Genomic DNA, 12,080 nt, shown 5'->3' on the forward strand with positions numbered 1-12,080 from the left:
CTTACAACTATTGTTTATCTGGTCATTTATCTCATCATTGTTTGTGGGAACTTGCCGTGTGTAATTTGGTGGTTGTGTTTAACCTACATTACAACAGTAATTACACTTCAAAAAGTACTTAAATGACTAACGTGATGTGGCACATCCTAAGATTGCGGAAGGCACTATAAAGATGAGAATTCTATCCTTTTTTTCTACCTTTCGTCCATAAAGGCTCCGCAGGCTGTGCCTGTTTTAGTTTCACTGTCCACCTTGTTTTGTTCTTTATGGCTTGCAGTCTTCCAAAGGATCTTTTATAGTCTCATATAATCTTCGTTTTGTTTATAACATCTTCTCCAATATGAGGCAAGGTTCCAGTGATGCTGTGGGAGGTAGAACTTATTCCAACTCCCCACATAAAGTCACAGAAAGTGCTTCATCAGCTGTAGGGTATAATCAATGTAGAGCACTTCTTGTGACATTGAAAGTGCACTTATACCACCTTTTAACATGGGGAAAGAGTAAATCTGAGGCTGACGAAAGTGGACACAGATCAAAAAATGCTAACAAAGGCTGGTGATGCAGGGCAGTTGTTATTGAAGAAATTTGGAGGGATTGTATAGGTGCCAGCATATAGAGGAAGATTGCACTGATACTTTGAGAGATCCAGAAAATGCTGCACAGCAAAGAATAAAGGAGTTGGAAGAAAACATGGAAACAGAAAAAACTCAAGAATGGAAGGGTAACAAGAATGATCAAATAAAGTCCAGATTAAAATGTAAGGAGATAAATAAGGTATTAAATGGGATTAAAGTATTTTTTTATATCTCTGCTTTCTTATCAATGCACTTCCCTTCCCTCCCAAAGTCTTGATTCTTGCTTGAGAGTAGTTCCAAAGGAACCAAAAAAAAGCTAGCCATTTTCACTTGACACAAAGAAGGCTATTTGACTCCAGAGTCTGGGGACAGAATAACTGCTGAGGTGGTTCCTGTCTTCATGTAACATGTACACTTCCACCAATGATTGCTGGATAACAGTCAGGAGTGGGAGGCCTGGCTGGTTTTTTCCCCTTCCTATCTGGAAGCCTTTTGAAATTCTGACAATGTTTGTAATTTATGAGTGAATACCATTTCTAAAAATTATCATTAAACATTTCTTCTATGTAGTGATTTTGAAGAAGTCTTAAAACAGCTGCATTGGCCTTTGATTGGACCTCCACAGTCCCAGATTCCTGCACTGGCCTCAGTTGCAAACTCAGCCGAGCTCAACAACAACCTGGGAACACTGTTCATTCAACTTCTTAAGTTACAGACGTCGTATCCTTTCCCATTTGGCATCAGTAAAGTAACACTATTTCTAGTATATGGATTTATTTCAGGATACAAATTGCTGGAAAAATATAAAACTCATATCCATTGTGCTTTGTCAGCTTGAATTTTAATTCCAGAGTTTCCTCAGTTCGGTGAGGTATGTCAGTTCTCAGTTTGTTCTCAGTGTTGTATGATCTTTGGGGTGGGATGCTCTTGAGAGATTATTTTATGAGTTGTACTTGCTTTCTACATGATGTCACCTGGACTGACTTGTACCTATTCAGAGGTGGTTGAGTAGCCACCAGCATGGTTAAACAAAATTTACCTTCGGATGGAGGTGGAAATGGGAGAAAAGAATGGACACTCATAATATAGAATGCTGATTACGTTGGCAGAGCAAATCATGGCAAGGGATACGTAATAAATTTAGTTTAAAATAATTATAAAATTCTATTGCATATTGTAAACTAATTTGCCAATTTCCTTCTAGTTAGAATTTTCATAGGGGAAGCCATTTTGACTAAAGCCCGTCAAGAAACATTTGGTTAGTTTGATTTTACTTTGCTTTCTCCAAGAATCGCTTTCCTGTTGTAGTAACTCTTTTGACCAGGAGATGGCAGTATATATTTGATAAAGAAGACTTTTTTTGTTCGTGATAAAGTTTAATATGGTATGCATCAAAATTCCTTGTTGCCTCAAGGTTTGTTAGTTGCATTTTTTTCTTTTCAGTTTCAAACATATGTTCCCAAGATAGAAGAAATTTGTTTTTTTTCTATTAATTCTGTACTTTGCCAGCTTGAATTGTATTGTTATTGTTTAACATCTTTGTACAAGAGAAAACTTGTTCATAATTGGGTACAATTGTTTCCAGTTAAACTTTCTTGAATGTTGCATTTTTGGGGAGCATTTTGTGCCTTATGCATATTAAAGTTGAGAGGAATATTTGTTGAATGATCTTTGAGACTCAGATCAAATTTACCCTTAACTTTTTAATTCAGAGATGAACTAGTAACTAAACAAAAACAGCTACCAGAGAAGTATGAAGTTCCTCCTTCCTTACCCATTGCAATTCCCATACAGCTCATGCTACTGCCACTACAGAAGAGATTTAAATACCACTTTTCTGGGAACAGACAAACAAATATGCTAAACAAGGTTTGACATTTCGTTGAAACTTGTACTTAAGATTGTGGAAATGCCTTGTTTGGTAGAATAATTCAACAATTCTTTCCCCAGCTGGAAATGCCTAATTTACACTTACTATAAGATCATAAGAAATAGGAACAGGAGTTGACCATTCAGCCCATTGAGCCTGCTCTGTCATTCAATAAGATCATGGCTGATCTGATTGTGGCTTTAACTCCACTTTCCTGCCTTGGCTCCCTTGTTAATCAAAAATCTGTTTAACTCAGCCATGGATACACTTAATGACCCAGAGTCCACTGCTGTCTGGGGAAGAGAATTCCCAAGACTAACAACCCTCTGAGAGAAGAAATTCCTCCTCATTTCCATCTTAAATGGGAGAGCCCTTATTTTAAACTGTGCCCCTTTGTTCTCAATTCCCCCAGGAGAAAAAACATCCTCTCAGCATCTACCCTGTCAAGCCCCATCAGAATCTTATGCTGAAATAAGGTCACCTCTTCTTCTAAACTCAAATGATTATAGGCCTAACCTGCTCAACCTTTCCTTTCAAGATCAGTCCATCCCAGGAGTCAGCCTAATAAACCTTCTCTGAACTGCTTCCAATGCAAGTATATCCCTCCTGAAGTAAGGAGACTAAAATTGTACACCAGCTGCAGTTTCACCAATACCTTATACAATTGTAGCAGGACTTCCCTACTTTTAAACTCCATGCTATTTACAATAAAGGCTAACATTCCATTGCCTTCCTAATTACTTGCTGTACCTGCATGCTAACTTTTTGTGATTCACGCGCAAGGACACCCAGATCCCTCTGTACTGTATCCCATATGTTTTTTTCCTGAGTATTTTCAATGAAATATTTAAAGTTAGGAACAGCCTCAAGTCTTACAATATTTTGAGTCATTTGTTAACCCAAAGGTAGCTGTGTGCAGTCACACCCTATGACTTTCCCTATAAGAGATAATGGCCTGGACTTTGCAGTCAGCAGTGAAGAAATGCCACCCATCATTCATTACACTTACAGCTCCCCCTAGACTCTTCAAGGACTTTGAGCAGCAATTTATGGTATTTAGACATCCTTCACAATAGCACACGGTGCCTGTGATATGTGTGAGTGAGGCAAGCAACAACATGTCAACTCAGATAAAAGAATCCTCACTGAGACATGCAGTCTAAACCAGAAAATACTAGTCAGAATATTTAATACAAGGTAAAATCAGGAACAGAAACCAAAATAAAAGAGGGGAAAAGATCAGATTGAAAGAAAAGAGACAAGAAAGTAAAACATTTTAACATTTAAATCCTCCAAAGATTAAGTAAATGAAACTTAACACTTACAACTTTAAATTATATGGACCAGAGAGATTGTTTAACAGTAATTAAGACTTATCAAGCCTTAAAAAAATTAATTGCATCTGAATGCTCAAGCCCTAGCTTTTACTGGCACATTTAGGTGGGTAAGTAGTGGAAGAGTACAGCAACCCCAAGCCATTATGAATTTTAATGCTGAATATTTTCAACAAGGCACAGGGCAAATCAAACACAGCTTCCGGATTTCCACATTTAACTGCTTCTGTTTCTGTTCAACTTTGCTCCACATTGAGAAGGTGGTGAGCCGCCTTCTTGAACCGCTGCAGTCCATGTGGTGTAGTTACACCCACAGGGCTGTTAGGAAGGGAGTTCCAGGATTTTGATCTAGCGACAGTGAAGGAACGGCGATATGGTTCCAAGTCAGAATGGTGTGTGGCTTGGAGAAGAATTTGCAGGTGGTGGTGTTCCCATACATTTGTTGCCCTTGTTCTTCTAGATAGTAGAGATCGTGAGTTTGCAAGGTGCTGTCGAAGGAGCCTTGGTGAGTTTCTGCGATGCGTATTGTAGATGATACACACTGCTGCCACTGTCTGTTGGTGTTGTCTTCCATTATATGGTTTGTATAGATTCTGGTTTCTCTGTAGCAGTCCATATATATATATATATATATATATATATATATATATAAATTATTTGTGCGTATGAATGTATGCATACATAAATATAGAAATCAGCTTGTTTAGTCAGCTGGTATAATGCTTCAATGGAACTTTATCCAACAGCTATCTTCCCAAGACTGTTCTACTGTATTATTGCAAGACTCTCCATACTGCCAGATTGTATTCCATAGAAATCCAAATTTCAAGATGCCACACCTTTGGGACCAGTCAGTTTTAAATTTTGAGAGATTCCCTTCGTGCACCTGTCCAAAGGAATTGCATAAAATCAAATCTAGTTACTTTCATAATAGGACAAAAATTATTTTATTCCGTGTGTACAATAGCATTTCTTGTAGGATGAAAAGGCTGTGAATATGAACAGAATGCAATAGGAATAAATTTACTGAATCTGAGGAAGAAAATGAATTTTGCTCTTAACATGGAAATGATTTATCTGGAAACTAAATTTAAAATCTTGCCATAGTGACCTTGTAGGACATATATGATATATACACACAAAACTAGAAATTTACTGTATTTTTTTGGTGATTTGGCTATTAGTTAATGACAAGTTCTTAGTAGATGTTGAGGGGGAGGGAGTGATGGTGGTCTTCCTATTTTTCTATTTCCTATAAAATTGGATCTCCAGCATTTGAAAGCCATAAGTCATAGCCGCTGGGAAATCATGGCAAAAGTAAAAAAGGATTCCCCTCCTTTCTTGCAAAGAATTTGAGGAATGTTCTAATTGTAAACTTATTTTAAATACCATCTGAATTTTCTAGAAACCTCAATTCATGGCAGAGCACATAAATGGGCACAATATTGCTCAAATTTTCTACATGTGCATAACTTTAGTTTGTTGAATTTTACAGCACAGAAAGAGACCATTTGGCTGATCATGTCTGAGCCACCCTTGCTAGAGTAATGCAAAACTAATTCCAATTCTAATTCTGTGCTTTCAAAAGATTTTTCTTTTTTAAAATTACTTTTCCTTTTTTTTTAAAGATACAGTGGCCTCCGTCACAACTACTCCAAGTGGGAAAGCATTTCATGCTCCAATAATCCTCTGCGTAAAGAAATGACTCCTAATCTCTCTCCCTATTCACTCTGTTGAACTCCATTCATCATTATAAAAACTTAAATCTCCTCTTAACCTTCTTTGCTTAGTGAGAAAAGCCCAGTCTCTTCATCTTTTCTCAAGTGGATATGCAAAAGAACTGACCACTGTGATGTTCCAGTGGTCAGGCCATTAATTCTCTGGAAGTTTCATGCATGTTTGATAAGAATATAATTCAAAGTGAGCATTTAGAGATAAATATATATATTTTTGTGTGTGTATTTATATATATATATAACTCTATTTGTATTTTAAAATCTGGATTGGCATTTTGAGAAAGCTAAAGGTGTTACAGAAAAACATACAAAATTTATGACACAAAAGGAGGCCATTCAGCCCGGTGTGGCTGTAGCGACTGAAAAATTAGGATTTTTCAGTAAGATCTAAAGTGAACAAGGTAGGCATAGAATTTTTGTCTTAATCTCTAACGTGAACTGAATGTTGCTTGTTTTTGAATTGTTAGCACACATTCTTAAAGCCAGGTTTAAGATGCATTATGCACATAAACTATTTTAAATGTTGCAGCAAGTAGCAAATATGTTCATTTTATTTTATAGCCAGAGTGGTACCTGACACAAGTACTAATGTGGATTGGAAACCATATTAAGTTCTTTGAAGAGAAAATTCAGCCCATCATAGATAAAACAGGCTCCTCTTTGGATGCCAAGGTATGTTTCCATATAATTTTATTCAGAAAATTATGCTTTTAGAAGGTGTTATATGAAATAATGCTCTATATCTTTGTAGGGATATTCTTTTAATATAAAGTTGTTAATGTATTTGAGGAAATCATTTATTATTTGGATGTGTTTCCTTATTTGCATGTTTCCCAATTTGGGTAACAGAACACGAAAGACTAGGAGAGGCCTTTTAAAACAAAAGTTACAAACTGCATCTAGCTGGCATGGTTGGTTGAAACATTAAAATATTTAACTTTCAGTAATCAATTAAATAAGAATTTCTAATAAAAACAAAAAACTGTGGATGCTGGAAATCCAAAACAAAAACAGAATTACCTGGAAAAACTCAGCAGGTCTGGCAGCATCGGCGGAGAAGAAAAGAGTTCATGTTTCGAGTCCTCATGACCCTTCAACAGAACTAGGTGAATCCAAGGAGAGGGGTGAAATATAACCTGGTTTAAGGAGGGGTGTGGTGGGGAGAGAGAAGTGGAGGGGGGGTGTGGTTGTAGGGACAAGCAAGCAGTGATAGGAGCAGATAATCAAAAGATGTCACAGACAAAAGAACAAAAGAACACAGGTGTTGAAGGTGGTGATATTATCTCCACCCCTGCCTGTCCCTCCGTCCCCACCCCATCTTCCAATCCCAGCCCCAGCCGTGTATTCACTATACCCCCTGACCTTCCCCTCTCCGACGCTGAACGTTCAGTGCTTAGCAAAGGGCATAGTTTCATACCCTTACGCCCTCATCTCAATGAATTTCGGGCTCGGCACAATGCTGAACTCTTCTTCCGCTGTCTTCGTCTCCGGGCTCACTTCTTTGGACAGGAGTCCTCTCCCCGTTCAACGGATCCTTTTACCCATCTCCAATATTCTCCCTCCACCTGGACCCCTCCCTCTAGATTCTTACCTTCTCTTGATCTTTTCATTGAGAACTGTCGGCGCGACATTAGTTGTCTCAATTTCTCTGCTCCTCTCACCCATTCTAATCTCTCTCTCTCTCTCTCTCTCTGAACTTACTGCACTCCGTTCTCTCAGGTCCAACCCTGACATTGTCATCAAACCCACTGACAAGGGTGGTGCAGTTGTTGTCTAGCGCACTGACCTCTACCTCGCGGAGGCTAAGTGTCAACTTGCAGACACTTCCTCCTACCTCTCCCTGGACCATGACCCCACCACTGAACATCAAGCCATTGTTTCCAGGACTGTCACTGACCTCCTCTCCTCTGGGGATCTTCCTCCCACAGCTTCCAACCTGATAGTCACCCAACCTCGGACTCGCTTCTACCTCCTACCCAAAATCCACAAACAGAACTGTCCTGGTAGACCGATCGTGTCAGCTTGCTCCTGCCCCACGGAACTCATTTCTCGTTATCTTGACTCCCTTCTCTCTCCCTTCCCACCCACATCCGTGATTCCACTGACACTTTACGACACATCAACAATTTCCAGTTCCCTGGCCCCAACCGCTTCCTCTTCACCATGGATGTCCAATCCCTCTACACCTCCATCCCCCATCAGGATGGTCTGAGGGGCCTTAGCTTCTTCCTCGAACAGAGGCCCGAACAATCCTCATCCACCACTACTCTCCTCCATCTGGCTGAACTTGTTCTCACACTGAACAATTTCTCCTTAAACTCCTCTCACTTCCTCCATAAACTCCTCTCACTCCCTCCAAATAAAAGGTGTGGCTATGGGTACCCGCATGGGCCCCAGCTATGCCTGTCTCTTTATGGGGTATGTGGAACATTCCTTGTTCCAGTCTTACTCCGGCCCCCTTCCACAACTTTTCTCCAGTACATTGATGATTACTTTGGTGCTGCTTCATGCTCTCGTAGGGACTTGGAAAAATTTATTAATTTTGCTTCCAATCTCCACCCCTCCATCATTTTCATGTGGTCCATCTCTGACACTTCCCTTCCCTTCCTTGACCTCTCTGTCTCAATCTCTGGTAATAGACTGTCCACCAATATCCATTACAAGCCTACCGACTCCCACAGCTACCTCGACTACAGCTCCTCACACCCCGCTTCCTGTAAGGACTCCATCCCATTCTCTCAATTCCTTCGCCTCCGTCGCATCTTTTCCGATGATGCTACCTTCAAAAACAGTTCCTCTGACATGTCCTCCTTCTTCCTTAACCGAGGTTTTCCACCCACAGTCGTTGACAGGGCCCTCAACCGTGTCCGGCCCATCTCCCACGCATCCGCCCTCACGCCTTCTCCTCCCTCCCAGAAACATGATAGGGTCCCCCTTGTCCTCACATCAGCCCACCAGCCTCCTCATTGAAAGGATCATCCTCCACCATTTCCGCCAACTCCAGCATGATGCCACATCTTCCCTTCACCCCCCCCCCCCCCCCATCGGCATTCCATAGGGATCGTTCCCTCCGGGACACCCTGGTCCACTCCTCCATCACCCCCTACTCCTCAACCCCCACCTATGGCACCTCCCCATGCCCACACAAAAGATGTAACACCTGCCCCTTTACTTCCTCTCTCCTTACCGTCCAAGGGCCCAAACAGTCCTTTCAAGTGAAGCAGCATTTCACTTGCATTTCCCCCAACTTAGTCTACTGCATTCGTTGCTCCCAATGTGGTCTTCTCTACATTGGAGAGACCAAACGTAAACTGGGCGACCGCTTTGCAGAACACCTGCGGTCTGTCCGCAAGAATGGCCCAAACCTCCCTGTCGCTTGCCATTTTAACACTCCACCCTGCCTTTCTTGCCCACATGTCTGTCTTTGGCTTGCTGTATTGTTCCAGTGAAGCCCAACGCAAACTGGAGGAACAGCACTTCATCTTCCGACTAGGCACTTTACAGCCTTCTGGACTGAATATTGAATTCAACAACTTTAGGCCTTGAACTCCCTCCTCCATCCCCACCCTCTTTCTGTTTCTTCCCCCTTCCTTTTGTTTTTTCCAATAATTTATATAGATTTTTCTTTTCCCACCTATTTCCATTATTTTTAAATCTTTTATGCCCCCCCCCCCACCTAGAGCTATACCTTGAGTGCCCTGCCATCCATTCTTAATTAGCACATTCGTTTAGATAATATCACCAACTTCAACACCTATGTGTTCTTTTGTCTGTGACATATTTTGATGATCTGCTTCTATCACTGCTTGCTTGTCCCTACAAACCCCACCCCCCCCACTTCTTTCCCCCCCTCCCCCACCTTAAACCAGCTTATATTTCACCCTGCTCCTTGGATTCACCTAGTTCTGTTGAAGGGTCATGAGAACTCGAAACGTCAACTCTTTTCTTCTCCGCCGATGCTGCCAGACCTGCTGAGTTTTTCCAGGTAATTCTGTTTTTGTTAAGAATTTCTAATAGCCTGTTTCTGATAAGTGAGGATATTTACACCTGTAGTGTTTTATTTATCTCTGATTTTGCTACTGTTTTTCTCCTTCCTTTGGTTCTTCCATCATCTATGTCCTTTACAAATCTGATGTGCAGTTTTCACAAACGAGATTAGAAACATTTTTTAACAAGTTACACAGAGTATGAAAACCTGCAGAGTTAATATTACCTTACAGAACATTTTTATTTACTTGAATGTGTGGAAGAATTCCAAAATGATAACTTGGATAACAAAGTCAGCAATTGAAAGCCAACCAGAGAGCAGGTTATACTAGACCTCGTATTGTGCAATGAGATGGGAGTAATTCACGATGTCGTAGTGAAGGTGCCCTAGGTAGCAACAAACATAATACAATCAAATTTTACATTCAGTTTGAGGGAGAGAGAAGTGGGTCTGAGACTAAGTTTTGAACTTAAATAAGGGCAATTATGAGGGTAAGAAAGCTGAGCTGGCTAAATTGAATTGGCAAATTAGGTTAAGGGGTAGTTCAATAGAGATGCAGTGGCTAATATTTAAGGGGATATTTACGAATGTACGGAATAGATGCATTCCAACGAGTAAGAAAAAGTCCAAGGGATGGACACACCATCCGTAATTAACTAGAAAAGTTAAAGATAGTATCGAACTTCAAGAAAAAGCATATAATTGTGCAAAGACAGGTGGCAGATCAGAAGATTGAGCAGAATATAAGGAACAGCAAAGAATGATTAAACGACTAATGAGGAGGGAAATATTACAGTATGAGAGAAAGCTAACCAGAAATATAAAAACAGATAGTAAGAATTTTTATAAATATTTAATAAAGAAAAGAGTTAACAAAATGAGCATTGGTCCCGTGAGTCTAGAGAATTGATAATGGAAAACAAGGAGATGACAGATGAATTGAACCAGTATTTTGCATCAATTTTCACTATAGAGGACATGAGTAACACCCCAGAAGCAGTACAAACCAGGAAATGGAAGTGTGGAAGGAAGTCAGGAAAATTACAGTCACCAGAGAAGTGGTTCTGAGTAAATTGTTGGAGCTGTGGACTGACAAGAGCCGAGGTCCTGACAGACTTCATCCTAGAGTCTTAAAAGAAGTGTCTAATGAGACAGTTAATGCATTGGTTTTAATTTTCCAAACCTTCCTTTATTCGGGTGACTGGAATTTTCCTGATTTCCTTCTCCACTTCCATTTCCTGTTTTATAGCTGCTTCTGGGATGTTACTTGTATTCTCTACAGTGAAAATTGATGTAAAATACCTGTTCAATTCATCTGTCGTCATCTTGTTTTCCATTATCAATTCTCCAAACTCACTTCCTATAGGACCGATGCTCACTTTGTTAACCCTTTTCTTTTTAAAATATTTATAAACACTTTTATTATCTGTTTTTATATTTCTAGCTAGCTTTCTCTCATATTCTCATTTTTCCCTCCTTATTAGTCTTTTAGTCATTCTTTGCTGTCTTGGGGAAGGTCCCAATAGATTTGAAGATAGCAAATGTAACTCCATTAATCAAAAAGGGACGGAGACAGAAAGCGGGAAACTAAAGGCCAGTTAGCTTAATATCTGTTGTAGAGAAAATGTTAGAAGCTATTATTAAAGGAGATATAGCAAGGCACTTGGATGAGCTCAAGGCAACAGGCAGAGTCAATATGGTTTTGTGAAAGGGAAATCGTGTTTAGCCAACTTAGTGTAGTTCTTTGAGGAAGTAATATGTGCTGTGGATAAAAGGAACTGGTGGATGTACTGTACTTGGATTTCCAGAAGACATTTGATAAAGTGCCACAAAAAAGGTTATTGTGGAAAATAAAAGCTCATAGTATGGGCGTAACATATTGGCATGGAGAGAAGATTGGCTGGCTAACAGGAAGCAGAGAGTAGGTTTAAATAGGTCTTTTTCAGGTTGGCAAAATATAACGAGTGCTATGCCACAGGGATCAGTGCTGGGACCTCTACTGTTTACAATTTATATTACTGATTAGGATAAAGGGATGGTTGCCAGACACAAAGTTAGGTAGGAAAGTAAGTTGTGAAGAGGACATAAGGAGGCTATAAAAAGATATGGATGGTTAAATGAGTGGGCAAAGATCTGGAAAATGGAGTATGATGTGGGAAAATGTGAAATTGTCCATTTTGGCAGGAAGAATAAAAGAGAAGCATATTATCTAAATGTTGAGAGATTCCAGAGCCTTGACGTGCAGAGCAATCTGGGTATCCAAGCGCGTGAATCTCATAAGGCTAGTATGCAAGTACAGCAAATAATTAGGAAAGCTAATAGAATGTTAACATTTATTGCGAGGGGAATTGAATACAAAAGTAGGGAGGTTACGCTTCAGTTGTACAGGGCACTAGTGAGACCACATTTGGAGAACGGTGTACAGTATTGGTCACCTTATTTAAGGAAGGATGTCAAAGCATTGGAAGCAGTTCAGAAAAGGTTTACCAAACTAATACCTGGAATTGGCGAGTTGTCTTATGAGAAAGGTTGGACAGACTAGGCTTGTATCTGCTGGAGTTTAGAACATTAAGAGGT

At 40.0% G+C, this 12,080-nt stretch overlaps 1 protein-coding gene across 5 annotated transcripts in view; it reads left to right on the forward strand.

Annotated features, from left to right (window-relative positions):
• The window catches only part of rint1 (RAD50 interactor 1), a 55,220-nt gene that overhangs the window by 13,587 nt on the left and 29,553 nt on the right, over window positions 1-12,080 (forward strand). For 3 of the 5 annotated variants that reach the window (XM_041202501.1, XM_041202500.1, XM_041202502.1), the window contains 3 exons: window positions 1,146-1,295; window positions 2,288-2,444; window positions 6,077-6,187. In XM_041202501.1, coding sequence (XP_041058435.1) covers window positions 1,146-1,295; window positions 2,288-2,444; window positions 6,077-6,187 — 418 coding nt within the window. Of the gene's footprint in view, window positions 1-1,145; window positions 1,296-2,287; window positions 2,445-4,257; window positions 4,285-5,766; window positions 5,917-6,076; window positions 6,188-12,080 lie in introns of those variants that run through there. The other 2 variants (XM_041202504.1, XM_041202503.1) reach the window with 2 other exon arrangements.

The sequence above is a fragment of the Carcharodon carcharias genome, chromosome 13, assembly GCF_017639515.1.
Source record: "Carcharodon carcharias isolate sCarCar2 chromosome 13, sCarCar2.pri, whole genome shotgun sequence".
NCBI lineage: Eukaryota > Metazoa > Chordata > Chondrichthyes > Lamniformes > Lamnidae > Carcharodon > Carcharodon carcharias.